We start from the raw sequence: 23,832 nt of genomic DNA on the forward strand, positions 1-23,832 counted from the left end.
ATACCTCTCTGCCCAATTAAAAGTGGTTTGGTGGGTGCGGAAACACCTGACCCAATTTCATCTGTCGGAAGTTCCGCACAGTAAAATTGCGACACCGGCTTACGCTTCAAGGACAGCCCAGGCTTGTCCTCAGTACCCCCTCCCCCAGTGTGACCCCCTAGTATGGCGCAGGTGGAGCATCTAATGCTCTGCCGCGTCCCCCCCACACAGACTGCATCTTGCTTGCACCTTGCCTCCACCTGCACCTCCCTTCTCCTCCCACTGCCCCGCATTTTGTCCTCATACTTTCTTCTGGCGCCTGCTCAGAGCCAGGGGTAAATGGTGGTGTCAATGTAAATTATAGTCCTGCTCCTGGTCCTTTATGCGTTTCAGTATCACCCTTTTACTCGTCATAGAATATATGTTTAAGCCCTCGAGTCATCAAGTTTGGTTGTGGCAGAAAAGTCAACCCAGAATAAGATTGGCTGTAGTGACTAGGCCTAGCTTTGCGGAAGGTTAGGTTTCCTTTGACCTAAAACTCTACCTGTGGGACACTCGCGCCGAACAGGTATCAGTATCTCGTCTCATGTCAAAATTGACTAGATACTAGTGAAGCCCGAAATGCTAACTGAACGCATTGCACCCGGCCTCTGGCACACTCATTGGATATGACTGCGAGTATGACAGTGGCTTGGTAGATGTAATCTAAATACATTATTCCTTCTGTGTGATATTTTAGTTGGACTTGTATAGCACCTACTACCCCTTACGGGGCTAAATTAGACTGTTGTGAGCTGAAAGCACTACTCCTATGTTTGAGAGAGAAATCATTTTTTAAGTCATAATTCTGAATAGTTTAATCACTACGTTGAAGGAGCTAAAACTCTATGCAAGGCACAGTATTACTGTCTTGAGGTAAGCTTGCCCTAAAGCTTAACTGAGAGTACATAATACATTCGAAAGTCTGCAGACACCCGGTTTCATCTCTGTGTGTATGTATGTATGTAATGGTTTTTCTTTGGCACAATCTCAGCTCGGAGGCGCCAAACGTGCTGGCATCCCGTAAAATGGGCCCGCTTTTTCTTTGAGCATGTGACGAAGCACATCTAATTTGAACGTTGCGATTGTCTATGGAATAATGGAGCAAAATATGTCTATTTACCTACAAAATTGCCAGAACACACATGTGGTGACATTTCCAGTGATGTAAATATTTGAAAGAGGCACTTCTGGAAACAGGATAAATCTTTATTAGAGGCGCACCCATGACACGGCCTCACTCCTCCAACTTCGTCCAGCCATCTGCCCCTAAAGTTCCACCCTACATCATACCATTCTGAAATTGACGTGGAAGAACTCTGCAAAATGAATGTCCCATAGAGTTTACCATTCACAACTGTACACTTTTAAAATATTCATGTATTTTTGTTGTTTGCAGGATCAATTTTATCATATTGGTACACCTATACGCCAATTGCGAGAAGACTAATGCTGACTTTTTGGATCCTGCTTGGTAATTCACAGGGATACTTGCCCTTGCGCCGATGCACTGGACACATCGGCAAGTCTAATTGGAGGGTTGGTAGCAGCATCCTCGAATGTTGATCTAAAGGGAGCACTCAGCCGGCAACAATATAGTTAATTTATCTACAATGCTAGGATTTATCATTGTATCAGATGAATAAATGCACTGTATGCCTTGACAGATTTTCAGTGTCTCCTACTCCTTGTAATATTGCTGGCATATTGGTAGTCTGTTGTGTAATCTGCCCTCCCTCTACGTTTTAGCGACACTCTGCAGTGCACAGGAAGCTGCCACAGGTGTGAATTTAAATTACTATGTAGCACATGAAAATCCAGAGTAATAATTACTATCCTCTCAGGGCAGGAATAGAACAAAAGCACAAGAGACCTCACGGAGTGTTCTGTCCTATCTAACATTGACATTCTTGAATGCCATAAGGCAGTGGTTGCCCACCTTTTGACTCCTGAGGACCCCCACTGAATCACTCCCGGAAGCCAGGGACCCCCAAGCAATTCGTACGATTTAAATTTCAAAATTAAAATAGTAATTTGCAAAAAGAACACAAACAAGTACACATCAAACAAATACTCAAGTTACTAAAAATTGTATTATTTTATATTGAAAAAATATGCAAAATCTAAAACTTGTAATGGGAAGTTTGGCGCTGCATCTCGGTGACTAACTTTTCAATATTTGGTTTTACTTAGGAGAGTTCAGTCCTCGGGTCAGACATTTCCCAAGCAATTTATTTTTTTATTTTTTAGGTGTTAGATGTGAGAAAGCTTTTTCACATAAATATGTGGTGGGGAAAGGAAGTAAAACTATAAGGGCCTCTCATCTCTCCATAGCCTCCCTGACACATGTAATTCATTTGTTGTGTAGCTCCTCTCATGCCAGTTTAGGGTGTCGGAGCACTTTACAGGGGACTACAAGGTGTAGGATTCATATGTCATCCATACTGGTAGGCATTTTCTAAGAGAGCTTGGCCTGGAGGAGCACAAACTCAGAATTCAGAGCATAACACAGTGGTTAGCGTTGACTTAAGAATGTATTTCTATGCAAGCAAACCTTTTTTTTTAGCAACGTAAGGATAATGAAAGCCTGGGGGGGACGGGACTTTTTAAGTTGTGCTGTGAAGTTTGCATGCAGCTCTTTGATGGTAGTTCACAGCTGACTGTGCTATATTAGGATTATAACTTATGAACTGCACAGTAAAAAAATTCTCTGTGACAAAAGCAGTAACCCACTGTGCCTTGCACATAAAATACTTTTCTTTGCATGATAGACGTTCTTTGAAGCAGGCATAATAACCATCTGCGCTACCTTAGATGAGTCAGAATTGCCACTAGGCAAAACTCCCATCTCTTTTCAGCAGGTACATTAATCACCAGAGTTATCTTGATGCTTTTATTTTTGCCAGAAAGCTGCTGGTTGTACAAGGAACTTTGCAGTGCATTTACAGCTGCTGAACAAATAAAAACACACTCATGTTTCTGTCGAGAGACCACAGCTGCTTTCCCATCGCCCCAGGCCTGCGGACCCCCTGGGAGTGTGTCAAGACCCCTGGTGGGCCAAGGACCACAGGTTTGGAACCACTGCCATAAGGCGTATGAAACCTACCTGCTGATTCATAGCTCTGAAATGCATTGTAATGCCTTATGCTGTTAGGATTGCTGTCTTGTGGCTCAGTTTTGCACAGGTAGTTGGTTGCCTGAAGGCAGCTTGCTATTGGCAAGGTGTGTGAGAGCAACTGACCAGAAAGATCCCAAGCCCAAGGCTAAAAATGGCAATTACGTTTCAACACTGTGAGAAATATGGTATCTAGGCTAGGAGCATTGCAATCACTGGCTGAACACCATTAGAAATCAATGTAATTCTATCCTTTTGCACTGCTGAATAGGAGAGAAATAAAAAAAAGTCTAACCATAGCAAACTAACCTTTTGGTTAACATATAGCTATGACCGTTTGATTAGCATACCTACTTATTTATTAAATTGGAGGGCACCATGGACTCATCACATGATTGTGGTCACAGTTGGTCACATACAACTAAATATTGAGTGATATGTTTTTGCAGTGGTCTAATACAAGGTAGGTATAATTCTGTGTTCGATGCCCGTCTGGCTTTCATGCTGTTCCATACATAAACTCAGTATTTCAACCAGATAGACATCCCACAAATGCATGGTCCCGGCTTTTGCCCACATGGAATGTCCACACCTGATGTTTTTTCATGAAAGATTATACAACTTCAATATCCAGTTAAATGGTAAGCAAAAGAATAGCCAGCATTGGTAATGCCAATAGGTTTGGTTTTGATATGCTAACATAGTCAGTTTTAGCAGCTGCTGTTCCTCCGGTATGGCGACAGAGCGTGGCCCCCTGCCAGCAGCTTCAAAAGTTGAAAATGAAACAATAATTTAAAAAGGTATTATCGTTTTATTTTTCAATTTGGGCTGGGCTGGGCTGGGCTGAGTCTTGGGGGGTGGGGCTATCGCGGTGAGGGGATGGAGAGGCAGAGGTGGCACTGCTATCAGTGCGCATGTGGGTTTGGCCGGCCGTCTCAGGAAGGCCAAACTCACACACGCACTAAGTTGTCTTCAACCCGAGCTTCGTTGCCAGGTTGGAGAAGGCAGGCACAGGCTCCCAGTTTGCCTGTGAGCGCAATTCGAGGACACTCAGGCCAATCCTGATGCTGCTTTCATGCTTCCGGCAGCATAAGTGCAGCATCAAGAATGGCCGCAGGGCACGCTGGAAACCTGTGCCTGCAGTGGAGCGGAGCAGATGAGCGTTGATGCAGTCATCGGCAGATGCGTTTTTTATGTCTGTTTTCTTTCCTCTGTTTGTTTTCTGTTTGTGTCGTCCACACCTCCCCCGTTCCCTGCCACTCCGACCTGACCCCATTCGTTACTGAGCTTTGGCATGTTAGAGCGAGACACACAGTACAGGAACAGAAAATGCTACAGTTGTAAAGTAGTCCCTCATGTAGTTCAAAGCAACCAGTCGAGCGGCGCTGGAAGGAGCGTGGAAGGATACACCAAAGAGCCAGTCAGGTTAGATGAAAGTTGGATAACCTGCGGAGCTGAACCAGGATGTGACTGTCAGAATCTCCAGCCAGCTAGTGATTGAGGCTGGTTGAATAAAGCTGGTAGTTCGGAGGGGCAGAGTCAGAGCCCATTCTACGTACATTGTCAGTAATAGGTTTGTGTGACAGCTGCATTGTCATCACACAGACCTAAACACGTGTTGGTCTCTTAATACCGAAGTATTGACCACAGAATTTGCTTCTCGAAGCGCATCGAAGAAGAGAGAGATGTTGGTTATGCGTGAAGCCTGGCTTATACGGGCAGAGTAATAAAGTACAATTCTGTTTGTTTGTTCTGCGGCCTGGAAGTATGTTTTTATATTTCATATGTTCTGTTGATATAAAATAACCTCCCACTGTTTAATTCTGTCTCACGAGCCTGTTCATCTATTTTATTAATTGTTTTATTCGTTTGATGAAGGTTGCACATTATTAAAATAGGCTCCCGATTCCTATTGGTGGGGGAAAGGTCTACTCAAGCGTTCTTGTCTCCCCCATTCTGGTTTATGGGACAGTCTGTCGTTGCTTCCATTTATTATGCAGTACTGCATGTCAACAGCGGGGGCGCTGTGGTCGCAAATCTATAAATTGATTCAAGTGGTGCATTCATAGCACTGTACCCTCCATCTCGAATATATATTCCGTGCTAGGCCTGACCACGGACTAAGGGCCCATTAAAGTTAGACTTATTTCATTAATCTTCACTCTTCAGGGGAGAGTGCGACTCCTTAAGAACGCTGCTAACTGGCAACTTTCTCGTGCGAGAGCTGTGTTAAGGAAAGTTCCATACACTGCACCCCATTGAAGGCGGGGCCTCCTAGGAAGCAATTATCGGAGAGCTCCGCCCCATGAGCACCTTATCGACGTTGTCTGTAAATTGTTTTTAACTTAACAGGTATAGAGCGCACCTTTGCGCAGGTGGGTTTCTTGGCGCTTTTGACAAATAAGAGATGCTTCTTGCTAGCTAGCTCGATGGTATTTGCTTCATGGCCCTCGAAGCGCTGAAAGCCGGAGTGTTCCCAGCAGGATTCGAACCTGTGCTCATGACATAAAAGACAAACTGCAGTGAGCTACCCGTCTCGGTAGACACGCTATGGTCGTTGCTTACAGCAATGGGGTTGTGTGCCCGAGTGCATTTCTCTAGCGATGTGGTATCCGTGTGTTTTATTGCCTCTGATATGTATTTTACATGAAAAACAAAAACCCTTGCAAAAGCAGCTGCTTTCACATGAAAAGTAAAGTTGATGGTCACTGCTGATCTCGAGGCACTAGGATGTTATCTTTGCTTGGTTGTGGTTGCTGAACCAAGGCATTTGCGTCTGAAAGTAGCGTTATTTTTCGTTCCACCATATTTGCACAACATGTTAGCTCTCCTCCGTTTGCTTCCCGTTGTGAAGCCTCAGAGTGGGGAATTGCTGGAGACAGACGGTCCCTGCCCGCCCACTCTTTGCACCCACCCATGTGTGTGACTCCCACATAGGCAGACCCCTGGTGGGGAGAGTCAGCTCAAGGATAGAAGAGGTCAGGGCCCTGTGTTTCAGGAAACTCCTCAAGACTTGGCTTTTCGAGCAGCAGTAATTCCCCCCCCCCCCTCCCCCAAGCGCCTTGAGACCCTCTCAGGTGAGTAGCGCGCTCTATAAATGTTCTGTTTGATTGTGTCAGGGAGGCTTATCCTTTAGTGGAAAGAATTACATGTAATGGTAACACGTGTCTAGCGCATGTGCAGGCGCCGGGTGACTCATTGCACCTTAGGGATCAGTAATATCGAATATACTTGAGGGGGAGGGGTATCCCGGGGATAGCTGGCAAATAATCTGGGGCATCCCTCAAACCTGCATCTTTATATTCTGCAGCAAGTGGTCTCCAACCTGCTACATTTGTGTCACAGACGAGTTTCCTTGGATGAAATTCAATTTACAAAAAGTTTCTGCTGGTTCACCTGCTGATTCCAGCCCCCCCGTGGAACTGGCTGGTGGTGTTTACTCGTTGCATGTGGTATTTTTGTTTAACCCGTACATTTCAGTGCACTTTGTTGTGTTTAACATGTATGTCAATGGCCAAATGTTGTCTGCAGGAACTGGAGAGAGCTGAAACCACTGGTAACTGGCATTTGTTCCAGAATAAACGCTGCATGAGCCGTAGTCTGTTCAGAGTGCCCGAGTGTGTGCAGCCCCAGTCCAAATGCAGTTTATCGGAAGTGAATATTCGTGGGTGCAACAGAGTTTTCTTGGAGGTTTCCTTTATGTGCTTTTTATTTTAAATTTCAGCTATCGGTCATTAATGAGAAAATAGAACCAGCTTGGTTGATATTTCCTAATTATTTTCATTCAGGCTTTTGTGGGTGGAGACGTGTGGAACCCGTCAGGGCCTGTTGTAGGATTTTAGGGGTCCCGGCCAGAAAGCGACTGTGCGAGGCACCTCTAATCGCCATACAGCATGAGACATTTAGGACTGTTTGCATCTCTATAGATGACCCTCCTGCACAAGCTCTGTTGTCCAGCCCCTCCCTCTCGGCCACCTTCAAACCGCTCTTTTACAGCCTCCAGCCCGCTGAAGGCGTGACAGTTGCTTATCATCAGAAAGGGTTACAACTGCTGGGATACCAAACTGCTGGACAGTGGGCGTCCCCTGGTGCCTCTGAATGGTAGCAGGGCAGGAGGCCTGATTGCAGGACAAACTTGCATGGAGGGTGCCCCCCTTCCGTGGACACAATTGCAACAAGGAACCTTACTCTCAATTAGAGGAGGAGCCAGGACCAGTGTGCCATGATGTACTGGTGCGGGGCCCCATGTTGGTGGGTCTAGTGCGGTTCCCCGCGCAGCAACACACAATACCCACGCTTGATGCCGGCTCTGAAAACCATATACAGTGTGTATGTGGTAAAGCTGTGCTTGTAATCCGTGGGTGGGGGCTGTGCTCATTGCTCACAGAACACACCAGTTGATCAGCAGCGGCTGGCATGTAGGCAAATTTGGAGGGGGGGCAAAAATGTGGTGTTGGTGCGTGCATGGATGCATGCAAGGTGAGTGGTGTAAATAAAAAGAAAAAAACACTTACCTTGCTTGCTGCATGACTCAGACGTCCTCCTCGCTCTGGTCTCCTCTCTGACTCCAGCAAATTCCCTGAAGCAATCCTGGCGCTGCTTTCATGCTGGTAACCAGCATGAAAGGAGCGTTGGGATTCGAGGGAGCGGCCTTTCTCAGCGCTCACAAGAGCACTGGAGGCCTGTGCTTTCTCTAACCAAGCTGTCTTAAGACATCTTGGTTAGAGAAGTTTAAAGTGTGTAGGTCTGGCTGGCTGTCGCAAGACAGCTGGCCAAAAAGATATGCACACTTTAAACTTAAGTGCACAGCTCACTGTAGGGAGGATGGAAAATAAAATGGTAATAAATAAACTTTAGTGCCATTTTATTTTTCAGATCTGGGGGGCGTTTTAGGCAGAGGGGCGACACCCCTCTGCCCTAAAGGAGAAACCACTGCCGCAGTTTTTGTTCACATCCTCCTGACGCACCAAACACATTCAGTCGAGCCACTCAGCCCCACTACAAGCCCACAACCCGCAGTTTATCCCACTCCCAAGAATAGACAGAGTCACTGCTTGGAGATAACAGGGCGCAGCTTTTATTAATATAACCCCATAAATTCCTGTCTCTTGGCCTTTTGGCCGCTTGGCACGCAATTCGCTGGCCATTATTGGCCAGTTTAAAGGTCGCTGGCTGATCTGGTGGCACAACTATCACCCCTCGGACAACACTGGCCATTTATGCTTCTGCCACAGACCAGTTCATTCAAGTATTCCAGTACCCAGGACCTCTTCTACCCTTCTGCAGGTGGGTACCTGACCCTGTCAATCAATCAATCAATATTTGTAAAGCGCTGCTACTCACCCTGTCGGATCATTGCTTTGGGGGCTCCTTGAACATAACAAAGAAAAGCAGAACCCACATCCTATCGTGGTTCCAAAAGGAATCCAAACAAGATTATATTAGAAAACGTTGAGCTACAACAAATATCAGTCTGTGCATTATGTAGAGATACTGTTTATTTAGAATAATAACACATAGATATGTAATCTATATATATATATGTTCGATGGCATGTGTAGCTGCAGATACACATGCTTCGCACATCCCGCCATCTAGTGTTGGGCTCGGAGTGTTACAAGTTGTTTTTCTTCGAAGAAGTCTTTTCGAGTCACGAGATCGAGGGACTCCTCCCCTTTCGGATCCATTGCGAATGGGCGTCGACTCCATCTTAGACTGTTTTCTTTCCGCCATCGGGTTCAGACGTGTTCCTTTTCGCTCCGCGCTTCGGTTCGGAAAGTTAGTGAAAAACTCGGAAACTTTGACGGTATTGTTTGCATTCGGTATCGGGTTAGTTACAACAGATCGACACCGAAATTTGAAGAGCTCCGGCGGCCCTTCGGTGTTTTCGATTCCCCGGCGGGGCCTGGTCGTCCCGACCGCGTGCGTCTTCAACGCTAATGGAACGGACCCCATTCCGCTTCTGCCCGAATGTCACAATAATTATCCTTATACAGATCAGCATTTGGTCTGTAATTTGTGTTTGTCGCCAGAACACAAAGAGGATACCTGTGAGGCCTGTCAGACATTTCGGTCCAGAAAGACCTTAAGGGACCGAAGAGCAAGAAGACTACAGATGGCGTCGGTGCAGACAGGACAAAAACACATGGAGGAAGAAGAAGAAGTCTTCTCCATCGAGGATTCAGACTCGGAAGAGGTCGACCCTGAACAGACGCCGAAAACCGTGAGTAAGACGTTGATACACAAGACTCACGTAAAGACCAGTAAAGCCCAGGGGACGCCACCGCCAACAGGCCATGGCTTAACCCGAAAAATAGGTGACCGGGCATCGGCACCGAAAAAGGGCATACATGTGTCGAAGTCATCCAACTCCGGTCGAGATACCGGCACAGAGCACACTCGATCCCGAGACACCGGGTCAGAGCAGACTCGACCCCGAGACACCGGGTCAGAGCAATCTCGGCACCGAGAGAGCGGCACCGAACCGAGTTGGCACCGAGAAAGTACGCCGAAGAGCAAAAAAGTGTCATCGGAACCGAAAAAGGCAGCCAAAAAGGTTTTGATACCGAAACATCCGGCCTCGGAACCGAAATCAAGTTCCTACACAGAGGAACAAGGCCTGTCCTCACAAATGCAAACACATAGATTTGGACAGGAACTGGAGACAATGGAGAGAGGCTACACCCAAAGAAGGCTCCACATCCAAAAAGAAACAGGGAAGATCAGTACTCTCCCTCCAATTCGAATGAAACAAAAACTTGCCTTCCAAGAGAAAGACAAGCAGCCACAGGCGAAGGTGGCTAAACAAGTAACCCCGCCACCATCTCCACAACCATCACCGGTAGCCACTCCACCAATGATGCAATCCCCAACTCATACAGGGATGAGTCAGGATGATCCAGACGCGTGGGATCTTTATGATGCGCCAGTGTCAGATAACAGTCCCGAGTGTTATCCAGCTAGACCGTCACCACCAGAGGATAGTACAGCCTACGCACAGGTGCTGTCAAGGGCAGCGGCGTTTCATAATGTCCGCCTGCATGCTGAGCCAATTGAAGACGACTTTCTATTTAATACACTGTCGTCCACACACAGCCAGTACCAGAGCCTCCCCATACTACCTGGAATGCTAAAACATTCCAATCAAGTGTTTGAGGAGCCTGTGAAAGGAAGGGCCATTACTCCAAGGGTGGAGAAAAAATATAAACCGCCACCAACAGACCCCGTGTACATCACACAACAGTTGACAACAGACTCAGTGGTAGTAGGGGCAGCTCGCAAGAGGGCGAACTCACACACTTCAGGAGATGCACCACCTCCAGACAAAGAGAGTCGTAAGTTCGACGCAGCAGGGAAAAGAGTGGCGGCACAGGCAGCAAGCCAGTGGCGTTTTGCCAACTCACAGGCTTTGTTGGCCAGATATGATAGGGCTCATTGGGACGAAATGCAACACTTTATAGAACATTTGCCCAAGGAGTTCCAAAAAAGAGCACAGCAAGTAGTGGAAGAAGGACAGAGTATCTCGAACAATCAGATACGGTCAGCAATGGATGCAGCAGACACAGCTGCTAGAACTGGAAACACAGCAGTGACAATACGGAGACATGCATGACTGCGTACATCAGGATTCAAGCCGGAAATACAACAAGCCGTGCTGAATATGCCATTTAACGGACAGCAGTTGTTTGGGCTGGAGGTGGACACTGCTATCGAAAAACTTAAAAAGGACACTGATACCGCCAAAGCCATGGGCGCACTCTACTCCCCACAGAGCAGAGGCACATTTCGTAAAACACAGTTTCGAGGGGGGTTTCGAGGACAAAGCACGGAACCCACAACCTCACAAACAAGGCCCACTTATCAGAGCCAATATCAGCGGGGAAGTTTTCGGGGACAATATAGAGGGGGACAATTCCCAAAAAGTAGAGGGAAGTTCCAAACTCCCAAAACTCCAAAAAACAAGCAGTGACTTCAACGTCACAAATCCCCAACACATAACACCAGTGGGGGGAGATTAACCAAGTTCTACAAACAATAGAAGGAAATAACAACAGACACTTGGGTCCTAGCAATTATCCAGCGTGGTTATTGCATAGAATTTCTAAAATTCCCTCCAAATGTCCCACCGAAAACACACAATATGTCAAAACAACACATGGATCTTCTACAACTGGAGGTCCAAGCGTTGTTACAAAAAGATGCAATAGAACTCTTACCAATTCATCAGAGAGGAACAGGAGTTTACTCACTGTACTTTCTCATACCCAAAAAAGACAAAACTCTAAGACCTATATTAGATCTCAGAACATTAAATATCTACATCAGATCACTTTCACATGGTGACACTGCAGGACGTAATCCCATTGCTCAAACAACAAGACTACATGACAACACTAGACCTAAAGGATGCATACTTCCTTATACCGATACATCCTTCACACAGAAAGTACTTAAGGTTTGTATTCCAAGGGGTACATTACCAATTCAAAGTGTTGCCATTCGGGATAACAACTGCGCCAAGAGTTTTTACAAAATGCCTGGCAGTAGTGGCTGCTCATATCAGAAGGCAGCAAATACATGTGTTCCCGTACCTAGACGATTGGTTAATCAAAACCAACACGCAAGAACGGTGTTCACAACACACAAAGTATGTCATAGAAACCCTCCACAAACTAGGTTTCTCACTCAACTACAACAAGTCACACCTTCAACCGTGTCAAACACAGCAATACTTAGGGGCGACAATCAACACAACGAAAGGGATTGCCACTCCAAGTCCACAAAGGGTACAGGCATTTCACAATGTAATACAGGCCATGTACCCAAAACAAAAGATACAAGTGAAGATGGTGATGAAACTACTAGGCATGATGTCCTCATGCATAGCCATTGTCCCAAACGCAAGATTGCACATGCGGCCCTTACAACAGTGCCTAGCATCACAATGGTCACAGGCACAGGGTCAACTTCAAGATCTAGTGTTGATAGACCGCCAAACATACACCTCGCTTCAATGGTGGAACAATATAAATTTAAACCAAGGGTGGCCTTTCCAAAACCCAGTGCCTCAATACGTAATAACGACAGATGCCTCCATGATAGGGTGGGGAGCACACCTCAACCAACACAGCATCCAAGGACAATGGGACACTCAGCAGAAACAGTTTCACATAAATCACTTAGAACTACTGGCAGTATTTCTAGCGTTGAAAGCATTTCAACCTATAATAAGCCACTAACACATTCTTGTCAAAACAGACAACATGACAACAATGTATTATCTGAACAAACAGGGAGGAACACACTTGACACAGTTGTGTCTCCTGACACAGAGAATATGGCATTGGGCGATTCACAACCACATTCGCCTAATAGCGCAGTTTATTCCAGGGATTCAGAATCTGTTAGCAGACAATCTCTCTCGAGATCACCAACAGATCCACGAATGGGAGATTCACCCCCAAATACTAAACACTTACTTCCAAAGATGGGGAACAACACAAATAGACCTATTTGCAACAAAAGAAAACGCAAAATGCCAAAACTTCGCATCCAGATACCCACAGGATCAGTCTCAAGGCAATGCGTTATGGATAAGTTGGTCAGGGATATTTGCATACGCTTTCCCCCCTCTCCCACTCCTTCCATATCTGGTAAACAAATTGAGTCAAAACAAACTCAAACTCATACTAATAACCAACTTGGGCAAGGCAACCTTGGTACACAACACTACTAGACCTATCAGTAGTACCTCATGTCAAACTACCAAACAGGCCAGATCTGTTAACTCAACACAAACAACAGATCAGACACCCAAATCCAGCATTGCTGAATCAAGCAATTTGGCTCCTGAAGTCTTAGAATTCGGACATCTAGACCTCACACAGGAATGTATGGATGTCATAAGACAAGCTAGGAAACCAACCACAAGACATTGCTATGCAAATAAGTGGAAAAGATTTGTGTATTACTGCCATAATAAACAAATACAACCCTTACACGCATCTGCTAAAGGCATCGTCAGCTACCTACTGCACTTACAAAAGTCAAAGCTAGCTTTTTCATCCATTAAAATACATCTCACCGCAATTTCAGCTTATCTGCAAATTACGCACTCAACATCCCTTTTTAGGATTCCAGTCATAAAGGCTTTTATGGAGGGTCTGAAAAGAATTATCCCACCAAGGACACCACCAGTTCGTTCGTGGAACCTTAACATTGTCTTGACACGGCTCATGGGTCCGCCGTTTGAACCCATGCACTCATGTGAGATACAATACTTAACATGGAAAGTAGCATTTCTAATTGCCATCACATCTCTAAGAAGAGTAAGTGAGATACAAGCATTTACCATACAAGAACCCTTTATTCAAATACACAAGCATAAAGTAGTTTTACGAACAAATCCTAAGTTCTTACTAAAAGTCATATCACCGTTCCACTTGAATCAAACAGTAGAACTACCAGTGTTCTTTCCACAACCAGATTCTTAAGCTGAAAGAGCACTACATACATTAGACATAAAAAGAGCATTAATGTACTACATTGACAGAACAAAACAAATTTGAAAAACAAAACAACTGTTCGTTGCTTTCCAAAAACCTCATACAGGAAATCCAATATCCAAACAAGGCATTGCCAGATGGATAGTTAAATGCATTCAAACCTGTTATCTCAAAGCAAAATCAGAACTGCCTATAACACCAAAAGCACACTCAACTAGAAAGAAAGGTGCTACCATGGCCTTTCTAGGAAACATTCCAATGACTGAAATATGTAAGGCAGCCACATGGTCTACGCCTCATACGTTTACCAAGCACTACTGCGTGGATGTGTTAACAGCACAACAAGCCACAGTAGGACAAGCAGTACTACGAGCTTTGTTTCAAACAACTACATCTCCTACAGGCTCAACCACCGCTTTTGGGGAGATAACTGCTTACTAGTCTATGCAAAGCATGTGTATCTGCAGCTACACATGCCATCGAACGGAAAATGTCACTTACCCAGTGTACATCTGTTTGTGGCATGGGACGCTGCAGATTCACATGCGCCCGCCCACCTCCCCGGGAGCCTGTAGCCGTTTGATGTTGATCTTGAACATTTGTAAATTTGTAGATATATCGCTATAACCACATTATGTACATACATATTTACTCCATTGCATGGGCACTATTACTATAATACACAACTCCTACCTCACCCTCTGCGGGGAAAACAATCTAAAATGGAGTCGACGCCCATGCGCAATGGAGCCGAAAGGGGAGGAGTCCCTCGATCTCGTGACTCGAAAAGACTTCTTCGAAGAAAAACAACTTGTAACACTCCGAGCCCAACACTACATGGCGGGATGTGCAAAGCATGTGAATCTGCAGCGTCCCATGCCACGAACAGATGTACACTGGGTAAGTGACATTTTCCATATATATATATATATATATATATGGACACTCTGAGAACAAATTATAAAACTCTCTCTCAACATTCATACTCATATATACCACACATAAACATTCACAGTAAAAAAATAAATAGCATAGACAAGTGACTGAAACGGTACATGTGGGCACCAATATTCTATCTCATATCAGTGCATTATACAGAATTTTGTTTATTCGTGAGGACAATCATTTGTAATGCAATATCCTATGATAACCTGTGAGGCTCTTTCAATCAAACAGATCTTCTGGAGAATCTTGTATCGTTTCCTCCTTCGGTAGTCTTTAATTATAGCGGGTGTAGACATCTAATGTTCCAAATGCACTGTCCAGCCCTTTCTAAACTCTTCACAGTCACCTAAAGTGCCTTGAACATACCCGTAGGCCAGTGATCCTCCAATGGCAATCTTCCTACCCCTTGCTGTCACTCCACCACACTAGCAACAGCTTCTTACTGCCAAATGCCTCAGACCACCATCCCTACACCTATTCAAAGCTCTCTGTCTAATCCAGTTGCACGATTTCACTCCACTAAGCACAAGCTGGCCGCTTCTTGGTGTCAGTGATCGCCAACCTCACCTCTGCTGCCTACCAGACAAGTGGGAGGAGGGAGGCAGCTGTCATTTTTGTTGGTCTGCACTCTTGGAGGGTACGTAGGCCAGGCCTTCCAGCGGGTTAGGTTCTGCTTCTCAAGGGCTGGGGATGACAGCTAGGCCTGCGCTCCCTTCCTTCTCGATGTACTGTACGGCTGTTTCTTTCATGGATTCAGTTAATACTTCTGTTTTGCATTCTGTAGGTTCTAGCAGGTGCACATTGCTAAGGCTGACACCAGGATTGTTTAACAGCAAATGATATGCACAGAAATAACAGCGTATCAGAGTCAGGATAGGAGTTCATAGTAAAGTCCACCTAATTGCCCGGGGTAACAAGAGGTACCAAGTCACAAAATAAAGAGAGAGAATAGAATTATGAGTGAATGAGTCTGGTTGAGGGGGCATGAGTTCCATCTCCTCCCTCCAAATCTTGCCTAAAGTCCCAAAACTCAGGAGGGTCATGCCTTAATTTTGCAGGCTGGGAAGGACCACACAGGTTTGTCAGTGATTTGCCAGCAGAACAGACCCAGTGAAGCAGACCTTCCAACTCACACGTTGCTGCCATGTGTCACATTTCATCAGCTCCCTCTACATCAGTGGATCTCAAATTTGTTAATGCTGCCCCCCCTTCCACCCCCACTAGTGGGGAAAATAACATAATCGGGCCCCCGCAGAATTTTTCACAATAATTCTATTAAGTTGGCAGGCAATGTTTAACTATGTCTTGACTTAATTAAACATTGTAGTTAAGTTCTGTAACCTTCTTAAAAATGCAATAAACATTTTTCTGCTTTAAAAAGCAGTGTTATCTGCATAATGCCTCTTTTGGCTGGAGCCTGACGCCCCACCCGGGATCAGTTGAGGCCTCCTCAAGTGGGCCCGCCCCCCAGTTTGAAGACCCTTGCTCTACATGGTGACCCACTAAGTACCCGATATCACACAGTGTGCAAACAATTGGTGGAAATCCGTGCAGAGTGCAGGCTTCCAGCTATTTGTTGAGAGCTGGAAGTGTGAACGGGGTCTGAAACGTCCCCAGGACTTTGGCAACAGCCTCAGAATCTGTGTTTTTGATGTTGGAGGGAGGAGGCTGTGAATTTAAAGTGCTCGTCACAAAGCCTCGCCCCCTTCTTAGACTGACAATTTTGCAGAAGTTGGCAGCTCTGCTGGTGACATGTTACCCTTCCTGAAACAACACAACAGTCTGCATCTTGTGTTGGGTTAATATTGCCAGGTTGGCTGATGCTGTTCATATTGCTCACCAAGGGCTGTGACAACCTTGAGGTTACTTGTGGTGACTCCCTACAGGCTGGTATTGTCACTGATGCAGTATTTATTAGGTTTATTAGGCTGATTTGTTGCCTCCTTCCAGTGAGACACAGAATGTGCAATGAAGGAATAAATGCTTCCTTGTGGAAACTGCTTGGAGACCAATTCATCTCTTTTTCATTACTGCCTCAAGCCCACAGGAGCAGTTCTTACATTAAATGCATTTTGCTTTCACAACCCTGGAAGTAAATATAGATGAGAGGAAGCAGTACCTTGGGACAACATGGTGGGTAGAGGCGACCATGTGGTAACGCTGTTCGAGGCCATCAGAATGACATCCGTAACTCACTGAAGAAGGCGCAGAGCCTGCTGCTTTCTCACCTACAATTGAATACATTTTTTTTTTTTTAAAACACACACCATTTCAGAGCGGTCCTGCGCCACGCTCCTCTTCCCTCCTGGCTGCACACAGGCACAGGCTCCCAGCCTGCCCTGCGGCCAATACTGATGCTGCTCAAAGCAGCGTCAGGATTAGCTAGGAGTGCCATGGCTGGGTGCTCCCAGGCAGACTGGGAGCCTGTGCAGGCTCTCTCCAGCCTGGCCACTATGTTGCCGGGCTGGCAGGCTGGAGACAGCCCGAGCCGGCCAAACATACAAGCACAGTGAGGGGAATGTTGAGCACTCTTTCTCACGGCTCCTCACCCCAGATGTCCTGCCCCTTTAACAACGAGGGGATAAAGTTTTGCAGCTTCTGCTGCTGGCAGGGGGAGGTGGGGGGTGACGCTCCGCCCTAACAAAGGAGCCCCCCGCCTAGCACTGATGATTCTCTTCCCATCAGTAAGTACGAATGAGCAGAATATTAAGAAGGCCCAGGAAAGGGCTTGGAAGGCATGGACTTGTCATGGTGAAGATTACGTGTAAGTAATCTCTCCGTTCGCACCAAGCAGTCCTGTTTTACACCTTCAGCAAAGACAGCAGGCTGAGCACCACTCCCTAAAGGTGATAGCGCTGAATATGTGCCCGGCACTGCCCAGGTAGGTACCAGCACTGCAGACCTGTACCAATCAGCCTACCCTTCTGCCCAGGAGCAGAAGTGCTTCTCATAGATCTGCCCTCTATCCGACCAGAGAGAGGCACCCAGAAACCTAGTCTGCCTTGGGGATGGCATAGGAAATCTGCGAAACACATCAATAAAGAAGGGGGGGCACACGAATGAATGAATACCAACGGACACTAAGACAGATCTCTGAATACACTCTGCATACAGATTGAATGTGCATATAGCTGGCTATTAGAGACTCCAACAGTACTTGCTAGCATCAGCTACTTACCGCTCACATACCGGGCAGTGGCACTTCTCCCAGCGGAGGAGCTATATAAGCAATTTGGTTCACACCCCCTGCCCTGACCACTCACGCACCAAAAGAACTACAGCTCGTTAAAAAACTGATGTACTCAATATATTGACCCCCAACCCTCGATAAAAACCAAAACAGACTCTGGTCTTCAGTGCGCATGCGTAGAAAGCCATACCCCGGACTACCATACTGGTTGCAGGTTGTGCGCTGTACATTGCTAATAACATTGCTAATAACAAGAGAGAAAACACAAAAACACTACATTTAAGTCACTCTATTTAGGACTGCAGCCGGTCTGGTCCTCGAGAAAGATATCTCAAACTAAAGCATCTGCTCATAAAAATAGCATTCACTTTGATCCATTTAAATGTTTATTTTTTCAGACATACGTTAACCGTTGTCTGCACAAGTTTCTAAACTTAAACATTTTGGGAACACTGTCACACGCCACCTGGCACACTAGTCCACAATAACATCAGCCAATATTGATTTTTTTATTTTTTTTTAGTCAGCAACACTATGCAGTCTGGGACTTGTCGTTTCACTCTTTCCATTATGAGCACGGACTGAGACAACAAGGCAGCGATGACTGGAAGTGCTCTGATTAATGCATGATTTAATGAGGCTACTACACTTCATGGTACTCCATGTCCCGCCACCATCATACTAGGATGCAGAAAACAGGGAGGTGCCCAAAAGATTGTGTTTTTAGGAGTTATTCATTTTTATTGTGTCCAGTACGTGATTTTACTATTTTTTTAGAACTGTTTTATGTCTGCAAAAATGTTTTATTCTGCAAGACTGTGGCGTCGATTGCAAGCACTTAGACAACTAAGTTTTGAATGTGCTCTAAACAAACATGCAAAATAGAAATAATCATACAAATTGTGGGCAGGCTATATGAGCTTGACATGCATAGGTCAATGCTGATATTCGGCCTCGGTTAAAAATTCACAAGGCCGGAAATAGCCTCAAAACATCCCCTAAAAGCGACCTGGAACAGAAAAACTTTCAAATGTTGCAGCATCTTTCTACGCGCTGGCTGCCATGTTCCCCATGACCTCTTCCTGGGCCTGTTCTTTTCCTTTCGTTTTCTTCTCAAACTGGAGAAACGGGAGTTGGGGAGAAACCTGGCACTTCCACTCAACCTCTGGCCTGTCTTTTTTCCTGAAACCTTGAAACATTTACTTTTTTGGGCATGGTGTTTTATGATAACCTCTCTCAAAAGGGCATCTGAAGTTCTCCGTTTGGTCCTTATGTGACATAGGACTGTGTCCCAAGCAGAAGAGGTTTGGGAAGTGAAGAGGTTTGGGAAGTTTGTATTTATTTCATTCATTGTATTTCTCTGTAGCACAGACCTAATCCAAGAGGATGCTAGACTACTTTACGTGGAGTAAATAGTCGTGATCTAATCACAGATTTACAATCAAGAACAGTCATGAAATAATTAAAAGGTGCAAGTGTGTGAGATTTTAGTTAAGTAGAAGCAGGTTAAGAGCAAAAGAAAGTAAGTTCCATATTCCAGCCTTGGACGTTCGGAGGATCTGGGAGTTATCCAGCGGTCGAAACTATGAAAAGAAAAGAAAGACTCGGGTAAAGGCTTTGTCGCTGCATATTGTTTCGCTCTAGAAGTGTCTGTGTTTGCCTTTCAGATGATGGGTGTCGTTTCCCATTAGAGACTTGAATATAATGCAGGCACCTCTGAAAGAGCGGACTTTGAGTGGGAGCCATTTGAGTTTCAGAAGTGTTGGTGATGTATGGTCAAACTTCCTTGCATCACTAGTAAATCTTGGGGCTACGTGTTGAGACTAAAGATGCGGTGCAGATTGCCTAAGAGGGTGTGCTTGTAAAATGGGGTGAGTTGTGGTCTGCACAATGTCCTGGTACATTTGGTACACTCTGAAGGAGGTGCAGCAAGTTGAGAGCCACCTGAATTAACCTCCTGGTCAGTGACCTTTTTGTTTAAATAATTCTCCAGGATGGGATCCTAAAGGTAAGTTTTGCCACTTCCTAAGTAGTGGCCACTTTGAAACAAGTTGAAGAGCCGCCTTGGAAGGTGGCAGCTGAGGTTCAGTGCAGCTCATGTATTGGTTTAGGAATCGAGCACTGGAAAGCAGTCCATGATGCTAAGTGACACATTGAAGGACACAGAGCTGTATCCGATGACCTGTAGTGAGACGCGTAGTATGACAAGGCTGTGGAAAGACCAAGGTTGATTAAACATGAAGAAGCACCATCAGCAAAGAACAGGAGGTTGGTATTAGCAAACATCTAGCCAGCTTAGCCTCGTCTGGACTACTATGTCCAGGTCTGGGGGACTTACCTGTAATGAGCTTAAAACAGTTCCTATTGGGCTATAAAAATAGTAAATGTTGTCATTTCCAGGGCCTGGTGAACAAAACTGAACCCAGCGAAACTGGACTTCCAGATTGTTTACCTTGAAGGAGGAGCTGTGGTCTGTTTTACAGAAGGGTGCCTAGGACACCGCGGTTAACAATGAATTCACACACTCTGGAGGATTGGTCACGCATTCAAAAGAGAATGTTGCCTTATTCATATGGAGGCAGGCCCGGATGCATTTGAAGGAATCTGTTGTCATCGCTGAAGCGTGCACACAGGCAAGGGGATATGCTAGAAGTGCAACCCTCACGTGGTGGTGCATGTTTTCACAAACAGGATGCCTTGTGGAAAGGTCTCTATGTACTCCGGGATGCCCCCCACCAGGGTGTGTAGTCACACAGTTCTGCCCTCTCTATTACAACAAGCGAGCTCCCCGGAGAAGGCACAGGCAGCTAGGGTGATTTGAACTGCATTATAAGTATCACCAGCAAGGGACCTGGTTGTAAATAGGGCACAAGGTCGTTTAAGGCATGAATCGTTCTGTATTTCACATCATGCAAAGGCATGATGAAAAATAAAAGCCCTCCTGCAGAATGTCAAGAGGGGCACCCCCAGTCTTGCATGTTCACCGGTGCTCCTCGGCCTTCGACTGAATAGGGGCCGCCTCAAGCGTTGACAAGCCCCTGAATGAGTGGGCGCCCCCTGCCGCAGATGCTTGTGCTGCAGCCCTGATATTGTGGTAACTGAGGCTGTGATACACATTCGGTGCCCTAATAGTGAGTGTAGGGGCAAGCATGTTTCAATAGAACCCCCTTTCCATGAAGCTGAGGCATCAGTCAGGTAGACAAAAAAAATATTTGGACCTTAGTTTTTAAACACCATAAAGCAATGTTAAAACTATTCATCATAACATATATATAGAAACATGTCACATTCAGATATTGCATGTCAGTTAAAAGCGCCACAGCTTGTTTACGTTCACGGATACCGTATTTGAGAAAATTGGCTTCAAAATTACTTTCCGCAGTGTCTGGAACTTCAGAGAGTCTTTGAGAGTGAGCAGGCGGTCTCACTTTACCTTTAATCCACAAGTGCATTTTCCATGTGTATCCATCGTTGCTATTTTTACCTTACTGTTGCTATGGCACGGATGTAGACCAGTTCTTAATCTTAATATCTCACATCTAAGCGTGGGGTTTGGTAATTCGTCCACAAAGGGGAACCACTCCTCGTTTTACCCTAAATTTAGCATAAATTGAATAGAACAGATGGCTTCCCCTTTAAATACTGCATATCATGTTCCCTGGCTTTATTTTCTATTCATACGCGGAGTTCACCATTTCAAAATCCTATCTGCAAATTGAGATTTCCTATAGTTAAACCCAGCGTTCTACATATTCCATCCAGCTGTTTTCTAACACCCAAGCCCACTTCACCTCTCGGTTTTGCACCATAACGATAGCTACCGATAGGTGCTGATTTGGGAAATATGTTTCGAGCTGCCATTTTTATGGAAGGACTTATTTTTAAAAAAATGCTCGTTACTGGGGGGGTGGGGGGGGCTGATGAAATTGTAAACAATTTGAAGACCACTGGACTAGAGGGACATGACATGAGCAGATAGTCTTTAATGGAATGAGTATTATTTAAAACAAGACATGCACTGAATAATTGTCAGCTTTGTCATCTTTTCGGGACCTCTCTGGTCAAACTGGATTAGAGGTATTGGAATGAATCCAAATGATCATCTTAAATAAAGAGTGTGATAGTTATGTTCTTTGATGTAACGTGATGTACACACCATTGTTGGTTTTATGCTAAATGTGTATTTTTTGGGTGATTGAAGGAAATTGAACTAAGACTATTATGTTGTAAAAACAATTATGAGAAACAAATGACTGTATGAAGTATAGATAAGGAATAATTAGAAAATATGTATATTGTGCTTGCAGAGGGCAGGGTAAGAAGGGGCGTACCTTTACAGTTTTAGTGGAGACACATTCTACAAATACACTTTAAAGAAAAAGGGAGCCAAGCATAGTCATTTTAGGAAACCAAGGGGGGACGTAAGATGGAGACCTCAAGGTCTATACTTAGTAGCAGCAGCATAGCTCTGTGTCATGTGGCACAGCTTCTAGTACTCTTGTCCTTTTAGCCCTACAGCACTTTGCATTCTAGACCTTAATGGCTGAAATAGCCCAGCATTCATGGAGGTGTCTCATAAAAGGCCACAGCAGGCTGCCACTGCCACAAATGGACAGGGGTCCCTCGCTGCTACACGAATGTCGAGAGAGACAGGTATAGCGTCAAACGGGCTGGCTTGTAACCACTATCTGTCTTAAGATATCATGCTTCCATGTAATAGTTTTCATGATCGTTTGTTTCCATAGGCTGAACGAGAACATGTGTGTGTGTGTTGCGGACTTTGGCCTCTCCAAGAAAATCTACACCGGGGACTATTACCGGCAGGGCAGCGCTTCGAAGCTGCCTGTGAAGTGGCTCGCCTTGGAAAGCCTAGCAGACAATGTTTACACCGTATATAGTGATGTGGTGAGTACTGGCTGCCAAGAGGCACATTTCACTAGGCCTGCTTAAAGCGTTCCTCACATCGGAACAGAACTGCGATGAGCTTTGAAAATGTAGAATGTTATTGTTCATTTTTATGGGTCCATCTCACCAAATACTGAATGAAGTTACTCGAGAAATCTTTTGTGCAAAGGGTTGCTTTTTCTGAAAAAGTTTAGTAAATTGCCTCTTAGACTTCACAGTGTCTGGTGTGCAGGATTAATATGTGACATGAGAAAAAAAAAATAATAATAATTTTTATCCCAAAATGTATTTTGCTTGTGTTAAAATATTTCCTTATTTTGATTACAAAGAAAAGAACTTGGGCCTGATTTAGATATTGGTGGACGAGCTACTCTGGCACAACAGTTATGGATATCCCGTCCGCTGAAATCTAAATCCTACAGGCTATAATGGGATTTAGATTTCGGCGGATGGGATGTTCGTTACGGTTGTGATGGAGTAACGGTGACGGAGTAACTCGTCAACCAGTTTCTAAATCAGGCCCTTTGTCTCCAAAACATCATTAATTTTGCCAACAATACCACCTAATTTGTGGAAAAATGACAGGTTTTGTATCAAAGACTCTTGTTTGTCCATAAAAATCTATCTTTCTAGCTTCTGTGACCTGCTGTATTTCTGTCACCAATCCTGAGGTCCTTTCCAATATGGCAGTTGCCTGTGAAAGGCTGTGGGCCTGGGTCACTGCCCATCCCAATCCCAGTTCCCCTGGTCATGCATCTTAGAATAACCTCTCTTCCTTCACTTCTGTGATCAGAACGATTCTCCCCTTCACCCAGTATTCCCCTCCTGTATTTTTGTGGCTTATGCCTGCAATACAAAATAAAAATGATGTTCAGCAATTTTCCCAAGCCAGACCTGTTGGCTTTGTCTTGATTGAGTCTGGCTTCACAGAGCGACTGTCTTCAAGATGTATTTTTCTAATGCACAGAAAGTAGGTTTTGAGTCAATGTGCTTCAGCAAGTGGCTTGTATCGGTCGGCCCACTTCAGCCATGACTATCAGTCACCTAAGTTCATGAGCAACCCTTTTTTTTTTTTTTTTTTTTTTAACTGCAGCAGCCTTTTTTTAATGCTTTTGCCATTAAGATGTCCACCTCATTGCTTTTTTCTGTTTACA

The 23,832-nt window shown here is 45.1% G+C and overlaps 1 protein-coding gene across 1 annotated transcript in view; it reads left to right on the top strand.

Annotated features, from left to right (window-relative positions):
• TYRO3 (TYRO3 protein tyrosine kinase) overlaps nt 1-23,832 on the top strand; it is a 364,403-nt gene that overhangs the window by 296,270 nt on the left and 44,301 nt on the right. The window contains exon 17 of the mRNA XM_069208762.1: nt 22,519-22,678. Coding sequence (XP_069064863.1) covers nt 22,519-22,678 — 160 coding nt within the window. The remainder of the gene's footprint in view (nt 1-22,518; nt 22,679-23,832) is intronic.

This window comes from Pleurodeles waltl, chromosome 9 (assembly GCF_031143425.1).
Source record: "Pleurodeles waltl isolate 20211129_DDA chromosome 9, aPleWal1.hap1.20221129, whole genome shotgun sequence".
Lineage (NCBI taxonomy): Eukaryota > Metazoa > Chordata > Amphibia > Caudata > Salamandridae > Pleurodeles > Pleurodeles waltl.